The 14,478-nt window shown below is 34.6% G+C and overlaps 1 protein-coding gene across 1 annotated transcript in view; it reads left to right on the plus strand.

Annotated features, from left to right (window-relative positions):
* The window catches only part of LOC150101205 (uncharacterized), a 242,979-nt gene that overhangs the window by 165,979 nt on the left and 62,522 nt on the right, over positions 1-14,478 (plus strand). The window contains exon 10 of the mRNA XM_090402189.1: positions 9,130-9,227. Coding sequence (XP_090258315.1) covers positions 9,130-9,227 — 98 coding nt within the window. The remainder of the gene's footprint in view (positions 1-9,129; positions 9,228-14,478) is intronic.

Consider the following 14,478-nt stretch of genomic DNA (forward strand, 5'->3'; position numbering starts at 1 on the left):
AGAGAATACAGAGATAAATGTAAGAAAGCTAAACCCTGTGTAAAAAAAAAACTAGCTAAACAAAAGTCATGGGAAGACTTGGGTAATAACATAGAAAATAAGTATCAAGAAGGTGGCAAGATATTCTGGAGGTTGTCAAAAAAGATTACTGTAAAAGGAATTAGAGATGATATAGGTGACCATGAAAAATGGAGATAAAGATATCCTTGATTGTATGGAGTAATTACTTTGAACAAATGCGAAAATAGCATTTACCAGATACTGTGTGAATGTAATTTAACATACTTTGGACAAACATGCCGTTCTGTGGTAAATAGAATGAATAACACCAATATTATATTGAATATATGAAACTTCAAAAGTCTGGTCTGGCACAATATAGTATGCAAGTTTAAATACGAATGCCTTTTCAAAGAAAGTTGCAAAGCCCTTTTACATCACCCAAATCTGAATTGAAATGATTGTCTCTCTCTCTTCCAAAAGTTTGGGAGATTTTATCTTATGTAACCATAAGATAAGAAATAGTTTTTAAGAATTTTTAATAATATTTTATTAATATTAATTTCTAGCATGCAGCAACAGTTTTTAATTGGTAAACTACTGACTGTTATGTACTTTGTATTCCATTCCTTTGAATTGCTTGTTGTCTACACTGATGATGTACTATTAGTTTCAGTACGAAATTTTGTACCTTTATTTCATTAAAGTTAATTACTGTGGTTATTGTGTAATTTATTATTTAAAGCTTTTGATGAAATGGGGAAAGGCAACTGGAGTAGATGATAGTAGACCAGAAATGATCAAGTATGGAGGTATAAAAGTCTTACAGTGGTAGCAATGCATAGCTCAGAAGGCCTGGACAGGTGAATTCCAGATGATTGGAGTAGAGCTCTCATATTACCCATATCTGGAAAGGGAAATAAAACTAATGTGAGAATTACAGAGGTATTTCCCTACTGAGTGTTCCATGTAAGATTTATGCAAGTATATTTGAGAAATGATTGAGGATTGTGGAAGGGAAGCCTTGATAAAGAACAAGCTGGATTCAGGCCTAATAGAGGCTGATCAGATTTTCACTTTATGAGAAATAGAGAAATCATGGGAATATAACAAAGATCTGTATTTAAGTTTTGTAGATCTGGAAAAGGAATATGATAAGGTGCCAAGAGAAAAGCTGTTCAAAACACTACAGTTGTATGGTGTCAACTGGGCGTTATATCAAGCAATACCTGGTCTTTATTTGAGTTGTAAGTCATCAGTTAGAACTGAAGCAGGAAGATGGTTTAATGTTAAATCTGGTGTCAGACAATGATATATATTATCCCCTCTGTTGTTCATTATCATTGGAGATGTTAATCTCAGCTGTTTACTTATGTTTACTTTATGCAGATGATGTTATACTTCTAAATAAATTCAGTACAAGATTCCCTGACTAAGTTGAATAACTGTTGTAAGAGATATGGTATGAAAATCAGCAATAACAAGACAAAAAAAATTTTTTAAAAATTATCAGCTAATGCCTTTTTATTCCCGTATATACAGGGAGTAGGCGAGGCCGTTTTTAGCCCTATCTAACTTTTTGGAGACTGAGTGGGCAGTTGAATCTCCACTGGTACCCAATCAGAGATAGCTGGCCCAAGGCTATCACTAATTAAGTGGCATGCAGTAGAGAGAGACGGCTCTACAGGTGCTGCCATCTCGTGGTCCCTAACACTCGTATTTGATGTCTGAAATAATGTGGGTTCTACGGTCAATTTTCTTAAGTTTACGGGGTGAAAAACCTGAGTTTCCGGGAGAAAAAACCTGCTTGCCCATGCCAGAGATCAACTAACTTGGGAACTGGTCAAAAAAAGGCTTAGAAGAATATCCTCTAGTCGCCAACTAGACTCGAAACCAAGTCTTCCTTCGTGCCGCCAAGCGCCGTGGTGTGCAAACGCCACATCCACTGACCTACACAGACAACGAAAACAGGCAGACATTAAAAATATCAATTGCATTGTGAATGGAGAACCTATAGAACAAGTGAAACATTTCAACTACTTAGGCATGATTTTTAGTGAAGATGGTAAATTAAATATGGAAATAGACAACAGAATCAACAAAGCTGGTATGATAGGAAGTCAACTGAATAAATTTAAATGGAATATGAGAGAAATTAGTCAAAACACTAAATTACTGTATACAAGATAGTGTTCAACCAATTTTAACTTATGGATCTGGGAACTGGGTTCAATAAAACACTTGACCAAAGACTAGAGACCATAGATAATGAGAGTCCTGAGAAAGATTTGGGGTGTGAAAAGATGGCATTAAAAATGAGGATATTAGGAAAGAACTTGACATTGTTAGCATCCAGGAATGCGTTAGCAGAGCTAATCTCAGGTGGTATGGTCATTTAAAACAGAATGGGAGAGGAAAGCTTATCAAAACAAGTGTTCTCTGCTAGTTGGCAGGAAAAAGACCAAGATATAGGTGGATTGATATGGTAAAAAGTGCCTTAGAAGAGAGAAATATAAGATTTGATAAATAAAAAGTAGTATTATCATACCCTGTACATCTCAGGAATTTGATGATGATGAGAGAAATAATTTCATTTATATATGTATTAAATATGCATGCAGTTAATGATAATGCAGGAATTGATGACCCATAGTCTGTCTTTCTTTCTTTTTCTGTTTTCTTTTTTAATTGACTGCTATTAAACAAAATTCAAGAAGTGAGTATTCATCCATTTGTACTCTGTTATATGTCATCATTATCATTTCGAATATATATCCTCAGGTGGGTGCAGGCATTTACTGTAGTATAATACTGCCTTTCTGCATGAAATAATTGTAATCAAGTAGAGTAATAAATTTTCTAGCATCCTGGTAGTTGCCTGTTCAAGCTCAGGAATGTCATCTTCATCACTTTTTTCTTTCCTCTTCTAATGACCTCTTATGTTTTGTTTTAATTTCCTCCTCAAAATCTTCATTTTCATTATAATATTGAAGAAGACTGTTAATGAATGCATACACTTCATAGTTTCTGATGTGATTCACATCTAATGGGCCATTATTTTCATTATTGGCATATTCGATATAGCCATGATTGAATGCTTAAAACCACAGTAAGCAAAATATTTTTTGAATGATCTTGTTGCTTATTCTTGCCAGCTATTTACCATAAACTGTATTGCTTATAAAAGATTAATGTTTGCACTGACCTCCTTAGCAATTGTCAGGAACCAGTAAATTTATTTTCTCCATTTCTGTTGTAATTCTGCATCCCATCTCATAAGCCAGTTCTTAAAAAAATTCAAATATCATCCACATATTTTTGTTCATATGGTACTGACCTCTTGGAGATGTTAATGTCCACAACCATAACTGGGTTTCCTCCTCCATCTGTACAGATCTAGAAGGCAGAGATGCTGAAATATTTGCCATCACTAATGACCTTACAACAATCTTAAATATGCCGATGACACCATTCTAATAGCAGAAAACAGAAACAAATTAATCAAATTACTTCAGCTACTAATTGAAGAAGGTAAAAATTTGGATTAGATATAAATGCAAAAAAGACGAAATTTATGAAAATCTCAAAAGAAAACAGATCCTAGCCAGAAATATTCATAAACAATATGAAAATTGAACATACAACAGAATACAAATATTTAGGACCCTACTTTACTGCAGATGGAAAGCAAGATAAAGAAATAAAAATAAGAACAGCCATAGCTAAAGATGCATTCTGGAAAAATAACAATCTGCTCAGAAGTTCTGTGAGTATCGAGACAAAGAAAAGAATAATAAGAACATTAGTGTGGCCAATTTTCACATATGGAAGTGAGACCTGGATATTCAAGAAGAGAGTAAGGCAACAGATGAAAAGCCTTTGAAATGTGGTGTTATAGAAGAGCTCTGAAAATCTCATGGATAGAACATGTGACAATTACAGATGTCCTGCAGAGAATGAGAACACAGAGATCTTTATTACAGGAAATGATCCAGAGAAAGATGAGATTGGAGGACATGTACTGAGAGGTTCAGCAGGACAGAGGATATTAACAGTTTTAGAAGGAAAAATTATGGGAAAAGGATCAAGAGGCAAAAAACGAAGAACATGGCTTGAAGATCATGGACAGGATCATGCTATGCAGAAACAAAAAAGGAAAGCCACCAACAGAGACAACTGGAAGGACATGGTGCTGCACCCTCTCACTGAGGAAGCGACATGAAGAAGAAGAACGACCTTACACAAATTGTTCACATGCCAACCACTCCCCCCAAGCATCCTAGATTTCTTTCTTACCAGTGATCCTTCCAAATACACAGTGAATGTAGTGCCCCCCACCCCCAGATAATTCCATCCACAATCTAGTGCTTGTCTCCTCCCCCCATGCAACAACACTTACACGGTCACTCCCATACAAGATTAATTTGGCATTATAACAGTGCTTAGTGGGACAGTTTCCATGTCTTCTATATTTCCCATGGTTGGACTATTATTTCCAGTCTTCCAACCCAATATATGCACCAAATGTATCTCCGAAGTAATCCTTACAGGCATGGAAACATACATTCCTCACTACTCTGAAATGGCCTAATTATGCCTGCTTTCCTAAAAGATGTGCCAAGGCTGTACAAATAAAAAATCAAGCATACCACAACTAACTTACATCAAGAACTCCATCCTCCTTTAGTGCTTAAACTCAAGCCTGAAATAGCTGAAAGAAAACTGTCACTGCTTCCAAAACAGAGTTGAGTTTGAAAGAGCAAAAAGCAGGAAACTTGCAACCTGGCAGCCAAGTCTTTTGGTCTCTTGCCAAAGCAATTGAGCATAGCTTTTGTCCAACAGTATTCCCACTCCTATCATGCTCAGATGACTCTATTGCATCATCACCCATAGAGAAAGCCAGGCTTCACACTTTGCTTCCAATGCATGCATCACTGACTGTAGGAAATGCCTCCTCCCCAACCATTCCAGATGCGTGCTATACAATACCTTCTATATCCTTAAGTTAAGGGGATAATCAATCCCTCATTATTTTAAAGCCGGATACGAAACTCAGAGATTGAAATCTAAGAGTTTCATGCTGAAGAACTATCGGCGAGTCCAAGTGTAAATCAACACCTGGGTAGTACAACACTAGGGCAACTTGGAGCAAAGGTGGAGCAAGCTCCATCATTATCCTTAATATTTGCTCATAATGTAAAACGCAGTTCCTAGGAAATGTATTACTGTTTTACATTATGAGGAGAGGTCACTACCCAGACCGGTTTCGACCTTTATTGAGGTCTCATCAGTGAGTAGGTAGGTCGAGGTCATTCCAGGTCTACCTACTCACTGATGAGACCTCAGTAAAGGTCGAAACCAGTCTGGGTAGTGACCTCTCCTCATAATGTAAAACAGTAATACATCTCCTAGGAGCTGTGTTTTACATTATGAGAAAATATCAAGGATAGTGATGGATCTTGCTCCACCTTTGCTCCGAGTTGCCCTAGTGTTGTACTACCCAGGTGTTGACTTATACTTGGACTCGCCGATAGTTCTTTAGCATGAAACTCTTAGATTTCGATCTCCGAGTTTCATATCCGGCTTTAAAATAATGAAGGATTTATTATCCCCTTAACTTAATTTACGCCACCGGAAAAATAGCCTCTTGGCTCTTTATCGTACCTTCTATATCCTTTCACTGGAAGCGATCGATCAGAAAAATATTGTCCACATTAGACACAAAAAAAAATCTCCTGGCCCTGATAACATTCCTCCAATTGTCTTGAAGGTTTGTGCACCCACTGACTCCTATCCTATGTCACCTGTATATACTCTCTTATTCAACTGACAACTGTCCTACCACAGCCTGGAAATTGGCCTATGTTCAACCCATTCCCAAGAATGGTGACAAATCACTGCTAATCAACAGGAGATTGACTCAAGTATATCGCCCATCTCTGGACAAATGTCATGAAGAAGTTTAGTAAATCTCAAGTGATTGCACTTGATATTTCCGACACTTTTGACTGGGTCTAGCACAAAGAATTAGAATCAGTGTGTGTCCAGCTTTCTGTCTTGATGGCTCCTTATCCTCTCACCATTTAATGCCAGGGTTCCACAAGGTTCTGTTTTCTCTCACCAATCAATGACCTACTTCAGTTGAACTCCAACCCAATATACAGTTTTTCAGATGACAGCACATTGCATCCCCCCCCCTTTCATTTGATAAACCCTGCTCTACCTAAACCTACTAAACATCAACCACCACTGCCCTCAATTGTAAGTCCAAAGCCGTTCTCCAATGGAGTTCAGATAACCTTGTCAATTTTAATGCTATCAAAACCAAGTTCTGCCTTATTTCTTTTAAAAAAGAGCCATTTTTCCCCCAGTATTACCTTTGACAACACTCATGTTTCCAGGCAAGGTGAGATTTCTTGAAATCACTCTGACATCAAGTTTTCTTGGCATAAACACATCACAACCATTCCCTCCTCAATTTCTAAAAATACTAGAATTTCTCTTTCACTCAAGATGTTACTTCATCTCTGAACAGCTGTTAACCTTACACAAATCACAAATCTGCCCAGCTATTGAATACTGCTTTCACATTTGGAGTAAAACCCTAAGAGCTCCTTCAAAATTCTTGACAAAGTTTTACAAAGGAGGGCAATTAGAATGATTAGTAACCAATCTCTTACCAACACCCCCCTCCACTTTTGCACAGGTGTGTGGTTTCTGCAATATGTGTACTATATAAATATTTCCAAGGTAAATGTTTGTATGTAAGAGCATCAATAATTCTCCCACTGAGTACTAAGTCCTTTGAAACGTGTGGTTGCCACCCAACATCCTTTCACAGTACACCTTGAAACCCACAGAACAAGTTTCTTTTCCTCCTCCTTCATCCCTGCTACTGCTGTATTGTGGAACAGTCTTCCCCCAAGGAATGCAATATACAGACTTTTCAATCAAATGTAAACATGTTTCTCCTTTTTCAACCCACTACCTCTACATGATACTAACATACTATAGGTTGATTAACCAATCTCTTGTGTATGTGCTCAACATTAAAAAAAAAAACAAAAAAAAAAAAACAGCTTTCCTTTACCACTTCCTGATATTTGAACAACATAACATTGTTGCATAATCTATTGCTTTCATTGATCCAAACAACGTAGGGTGTTTATAGCACAGGGAACCATCCAATGTGGCATAGTGAAATAGGCCTGTTTCATCAGCACTAAATTTTTGAAGCAAGATTACATAATTTTTCTAACACTCCATATGGTTCAGGTTACTGGCAAGCCCAATTAAATGGCCTTGTGTCCTAAATATACAAAGGAAATTTTTGTCATATTTTCATTTTGTTTTTATTCTTCCAGACTTGTCCCAATAAAATGGCTGCTCAGATTAACTGGAATCTACTGTCTACACACACACACACACACACACAGTAAAATAAAATACACACACACACAAAAAAAAGTTTCTTCCATGAATATATGCTTAACTATAAAGAAATGACTTTCTTTATATTTTCTGCTAGCAATAAGGATATTCTTTGTAATTGTAAAAGAATATGAGAAGACATACAGCAAGGAAACCCTTGGTAAAAGAATATGTTTTTTTATATCTTTGAAATGTACTTACTTCACTTAATAAAATTTAAGTGATTGTAATTGTGTCTAGCAATCATAGTACCTTTGAAAATTATTTTCATTGTGAAAGAAAAGTCAGTGTGTTTATCAATAAACATCAATATAGAATTCTTTTTACCTTATGGATAAAGAATCAACATTTAATTAGACTTTAAATTAAAGAAATATTGTACCTTTTTTTTAATTTATATTTATAGTTTTAACAAAGCAGTATTAACCTATGCCACCTGTCTCTCATTAGATCGCTGAGCCAATCACTTTTTCTTGAACTTTTTCAACGTACCTCAGGCCTCCAGTAAGAAGCAGGGTATTGGTCTCACACTGGGCAATGAAATTCATCTTCCACCCAAAGGCAATCACAAACATCTATGCCCATGGTGGGATTTGAACCCACAGCCTGTTGGTTAGAGAGCGACTACACTAACCACTTGGACTGTCAGGCCGGCTCACGTGAATGTAATATTTCAAATTTTAAATGTTAATTATGGATTCTCATTTATAATTTCATACTTTTCTAGTTCTCTTGTTTCTTATTCTTTCCCAATATCTCCATGTGGTGATGATTCTTCTTATTATTACATGACACCTCCAGGGAGTCCATAGACTCATCGAGGAAGGGCATGCTGTACAACTCTGTCTCCATCACTCAATCCACCAACTAGAATGAACTGTACTACACCAAGCCATCTACTGCCCAACACCACCATTAATATTTTCACAGACAATCACAGACATGCATGCCCACGGTGGGATTTGAACTTGCAGCCTTTTGGCTGGAGAGCGGATACACAAACCTTAGCCAACCAGGCTATTATTTGCATTTGTACTTCTGTGTGCTGTTATTATTTTATTTATTTTTTTTTGTATGGTTTCTGCCAGTCCCTTGTGTTTTGTCATCAGTGTATAGTTTCCTGTCATTTTGTTTATGTTCTGTTTCCCACAGCCTCCTTTGTTTAAAGACTTCACTTTTCTTGCATATTGTCCTCCATGTTTCTGTGTAACAGCTTAAAAAAAAAACTTTTCAACAAAAGTTCATGCATGCTTTTGTGTGCATACATACATAAGATGCATTCATATTATGCAGACAGGGTGATGGGAGAAAACTTTACTTGCAAATTACACTTTAAAAATTATAATTCTAAAATAGATAAATTAGCTAGTCTTGATTGGCCATGTGCAGCATATGCTTCTGCTCTCCAAACAGTCTGTCATCTGTATTTTCAAATGCTTGAAAGACTAGAATTTTTGGATATCACTGTATAATATTTCATTCATGCATGCAACTGATGACAGTCATGTGTATCAGTTATAATATTTATGTTAATAACAATGCATTTTAAGAGTACCCTTATATATTAAGATTATTATATTTTATAGTAATGCCATGTATATATTCTGATTGATGAACCAAATGCATGCTGTTAAATCTTCCAGTTTAAATTGATATTAAACAAATAACTGAAACTGATGCAGAAATACTCTGTTTTAGGTGTTTGTGAGTGGGAGTCTGTCATGCTTGTTATGGAACTAGCTCCTTTGGGACCTCTTAGTAAATATCTGAGAGTTCACAGGTCAGTTCTTGTTTATGCTTACTAATAATCTTAACTGTAATTACTGAAAGTAATTTTTAAGCATAGTAGTGTTTAAATTCAACAGAACATTATAGCTTTGGGAAAGGTAAAAGTTGTAATATTAGAGTAGAGTTCTTTATGATGGGTCACAATCCCAAGTGTATTATTTTTAGATTATTAAGCTGCTTATCAGAATGCACTCAGACACTAAGATATGAACAATATTGTGATTTTACAGTGGATGCTTCAAATTCTGGTGCTTTGCTATTGGCTGTTAGGATATTTAGTCAAAGAAAAGAGTGAGTTTTGGAAGAGAACAGGTGTTGTATAGATTTGGAACATTGAAATCCTTGAAGTCTAAAACACAGTACCATTTTCTAACAAAGGAAACATCACTGTTTTCTTGGATTGCAAATCTTTTGATCATAAAATGGATTTGCTTCTTTGCAATCGAAATGCATATTCTTTGATTAGTTGAGATCCTATAAGTCATCTAAACAAACTTAACAAATTATTGGATAAGATTGCATCCATTGATCAAGTAGCCATTAAAAAAACTTAGAACTTATCATGCAAGGCTTCTTGGAATCAGTGGTGCATCTAAATTATATAAAATTCACATGTATAATATCTTGAACTTTATCTTCACTTCTCTGTCCTCTCAGTGTTCACTCTGTTTCTTTGGAAAAAAAAAAAAAAAAAAAATTCTGTAGCATTTCTCTCAAAAAGAAAAAAAAAGACATAAAACTTGCATCAGATTTTATTATTACTTTTGATATTATTTCCCTCTCACAAATATTCTTCATACTCATACATTAGAATTTCTATCTCAAGAATTTCTATCAGACATTTCTGATATATTCAGATTCACAGTCACATCTGGTTATTTCACTTGCAAGGATAAATTTTATTTATAAAATTAAACAATCTGAAGGAACTGTGATGGGTGCATCTCTCTCACCTGATTTAGCTAATTTTTTTTTGGAACACTTTGAAGAAAGAATTCCCTCCCTCTCTCAACCCAAAATTCTTTGGCTATGCTACATAGATGACATTTGTCTCATTTGAAATCATACCGAATCAGAACTCTGTTGCTTTCTACACAAAATTAATAATATATATCCTGAAATTAAATTTATTCCTCAGAAAGAATTGTCAGGAAGAATATAGTTTTGGAATTGCATATCAAAAGGGAATCTGATGGATCTCTTTCAACTTTTGTCTATCATAAGCAAACTTTAAAGGTTGCTATATTCGCATTGCGCGTGCACACACACACACACACACACCATCCATTACAAAAGTACAATATTGTAAAATCCTTATTTAGAGTACACAAAATTTGCTCCTCTAAAGGATCTCTCCAACAAGAAGTGGAAACTATCAAACTGCCCTATTAAATGGTTATAACTGAAGAATAGCATAGAAAATAATTACGAGATCTCCTCTACATCCACCAAGGGAAGAAGAAGTCCACAGAACTCCTGTACCTTATATTAAAGGCATCTCTGAATGCGTGGCAAATATTTTGAAGAAATCCCAACTCATTATATTCAAGAGCTATTAACCAAATTTGCAATCTTTTATCTTCTCCAAAAGACAAAGTTTCACCAACGATAACACCTGGTGTTTACCAAGTTCTGTATTCTTGCAGCTTGTTTTATGGTCAAACAGGAAGATCAGTCAAACGATTGAATGTGAATGTGTGGCAAATATTTTGAAGAAATCCCAACTCATTATTATCCTCAAGAGCTATCAACCAAATTTGTAATCTCTTACCTTCTCCCAAAGACAAAGTTTCACCAATGATAACACCTAGTAGTGTTTACCAAGTTCTGTGTTCTTGCAGCGTGTCTTATGGTCAAACACAGGAGGATCAGTCAAACGTATCTCAGAACATTAGAACCATATCAAGCTTATCAAATCTCATAAATCTGGCCTAGCTCGACATGGAATTGACAGCACTAGCCATGGGATCCATTGGGATAATATCAAACTTTTATATCAGTCTATTTATAAATATGGGCATTTATCCAAGGAAAGTGTTGAAGCCTTACTTCATCAGTCGAACCTTGATTATAATGATACCAATATTCCTAAAGTTTGGAAAATAGTTATCCTTAAAACTGTATTGTTTTTTTTATTAATTATTTATTATATGCCTATCCCAAAAGTCACTTATCCTAACTGATATGGGACTGCATGTTTAACTGGATTCTATTGCAATATCACTTTTATTTTCAAACTTGATCATTGTTGTTTTTCACTTGCACTTATTCATTCCTTACGATAATGTAAGATAAAATATTTGTCTAATAAATAATATAAATTTTTTAATGTGGTACATGTGTGTTTATATAATTATGGAAGCTCTGTAGGTTTCATTATGCAAAAAAGGCTTGACTGACAAGTTACTTTATTAATATCAACTAGATCAGATTAGAACTAATTTTTATTAATAATCTTTTTATTGGAGCCAATATCACAACTAATATCTGATATCAGTTATGATATTAGCTCTAATTAAAAAGTTATTAAAGGAAGGAATTCTCATTGTTGAAAACCATAATGACTAATTTTAATGAATTCTGGAAATTTTGCAGATTAGCTCAGAATTAGAAAGCTCTTCTTGGCTCCAGAGTCATCATTTTAAGATGCATAAAAATAAGTTAAAAAAAAAATCTCCGTCTGTAAAAATATGTATAAAACTCCAAATCACTATCAGCAGAATTCAAGATTGGTACCATCAATGTAAGAGGCATCAACATAAAAGAACTAGGTCAACATAATTTGTGTTAACAAAATAAAGAAGAACAGATCAAATTCATCTAATAACAAATACAAGACATTAATTTCAGGCAGTAATGATCAGGGAAAGGAAGGAGTAGCTATTGTATTCAATAGCTACTCCTTCCTTTTGGAATCTTTCTTGAATGGCAGGAAATATCAAGTAGAATGATGTAGACAAGTATCAAAATGGGAAACTGGACAATGAAACTTATTTGTGTTCGTGATCCTATAGGAGGTTCTAATAAGGAAGAACTGGAAGAACATTTTGAATCATTAGAGAAGGAAGCTGACATAAAGAAAAAGTTGGTCCTTGTTGGAGATCTAAATAGCAGAATAGAAAATAAATAACAGACTTGATATTTATTTAAGAATTTTTTCGAGAAAATGTAGAGAAAAGAGCAAAGCTAACGATAATTGGTAAGTGTAGCTGGATTTCTCTTGGAGGGTATGGACTACTCATTACTAATATCATAGTTTAACATAAAAGATGTGTACACATTCATATGAAGTAAAGACTCAATAAGTAAGAAAAGTCTCATTGTTAATAGCAATATCAAACCTTAGAGACTCATTGGTGAATCTGAAGACAACATTCATTGATTCAGCTTAAATGGTGAAGTTTCTGTCTGCATGTGTAGAAAAATCAGAACTCTATGGTGGACTTAGGAAGTTAAAGATGCAGTCATGGAAAAGGAGGTATATCAAAAGTTCTTATCAAGTAAGTTAGCATGTGCTCTGAAAGCATACAAAGTAAAATGTAAAAATATGAAGCAGTGTGTAAAAGTAGCTGAACGACTCATGGGAAGACTGGTAAGAATATAGAAGATAAATATCTGGAAGGTGTCAAAATATTCTGGAGGCTATTGAAAAAGATATAGATGAAGGAGGTATTATAAAAAAAAAATCAGAGATGATAAAGGTGACATGAAACTGAATATAAAGATAGTCTAGATATCTTGAGTAATCAATTCGAAAGCTTGCTAAATGAAATGAGAAGTGACAGAAATGTAGTAGAAGACATTTCAGAAGAATATAGTTAAGCATTCACGTTGCTACTAGAGGTAGGAAAATTTATCAAGAACCTCAAATTTGGAAAAGCAGCTGTTGCTATTCAATCAGAAATGCTCAGATTTGGAGGTACAAAAATTGTTTAACATTTGCTTTCACTGTATTATCCAGAGGTCATGCTGAGAAAGTGGTGATTAGATTAGGCTCCCATAATACTATTTGTGAAAAGGGAAATAAAACAATGCAAGAATTGCAAAGGAATTTCCTTGCTGAATAGGCTGTCAGGATAAGATTTTCACTTTAAAACTCATAGTTGAGAAATCATGGAATATAACAATGATTAACATTTAAGTTTTGCAGATCTGGAAATGGCAGGTGCCAAGAGAAAAGCTGTTCAAAATGCTATACTCATGGTGTAAATGGGGCATTATATAGAGTAACACATAGTCTGCATTTCAGTTGTAAGTCAGCAGATAGAATTGAAGTTGTACAAGATAGTTTGATGTTAAATCAGAGACCAGGGTGCACATTATTTCTGTTATTTATCATCTATGTGGATCACATAGATTGTATATATATGGAGGAAAGTGGCAATTAGTCCTGATATCAAAACTGACAGTATTCAATCCAGCACAAATCTGCAGGATTCCCTCACCCAGTTGAATAGCTGCTGTAATAAATCAGTATGAAAATCAACAATTGAAAGACAAAGATGAAAGTAAGCAAGAACATTGAAATTATCAACTGCATCCTGAATGGATAACCTATAGAATAAGTAAGATATTTCAGCTATGTAGTCAATTTTTTTTTAGTGAAGATGGTTAATTAAATATGGAAATTGACAACAGAATTACCATAATGCTTGTATGATAGGGAGCCACCTGAATAAATTTATATGGAATAAGACTGGCTGTATACCAGTTTTAACTTATACTCCAACCAGTTTTTAATTAATAAAACACTTGAATCCAAAACTGCAGACCACAGATATAAAAGTTCTGAGAAAAATTAAGAGAATGAATAGATGGCATCAGTGGCAGAAGCATATTAATAAAAAAAAAATAATTGGGAAGGAATTGGATATTCAGGAATATGTGAATAGAGACTAGTTATTCTAGTCTAGACAGAGATGAATTTTGAGGAAATTTGTTGATAAGAATGTTAGTAATGATGTAAATGTTTCATGCAGTTCTATGGTAGTGTCCTGTACATTGCTTTTGGATCCATATCAGGAATTTGATGATGATGATGATAAATATGCTCATATTTATCATCATCCTCATGATGATAAATTAGAATTCTTCAAAAACACTCTTGTTTTTGGTGAAATAAAGAATGATATTAAGTCTTCATTGATGTTTAATAGTTTGATATTACTGACTAACTATTAATGAATTAAATTGGAACACTGATTCATTTGTTGCAATTGAATTTAGAATTTATATTCATTGGAGTGTAACTAAATTATG

This window comes from Typopeltis vanoorti, chromosome 12 (assembly GCF_054136105.1).
Source record: "Typopeltis vanoorti isolate ZY-2024b chromosome 12, IOZ_Tvanoo_1.0, whole genome shotgun sequence".
Lineage (NCBI taxonomy): Eukaryota > Metazoa > Arthropoda > Arachnida > Uropygi > Thelyphonidae > Typopeltis > Typopeltis vanoorti.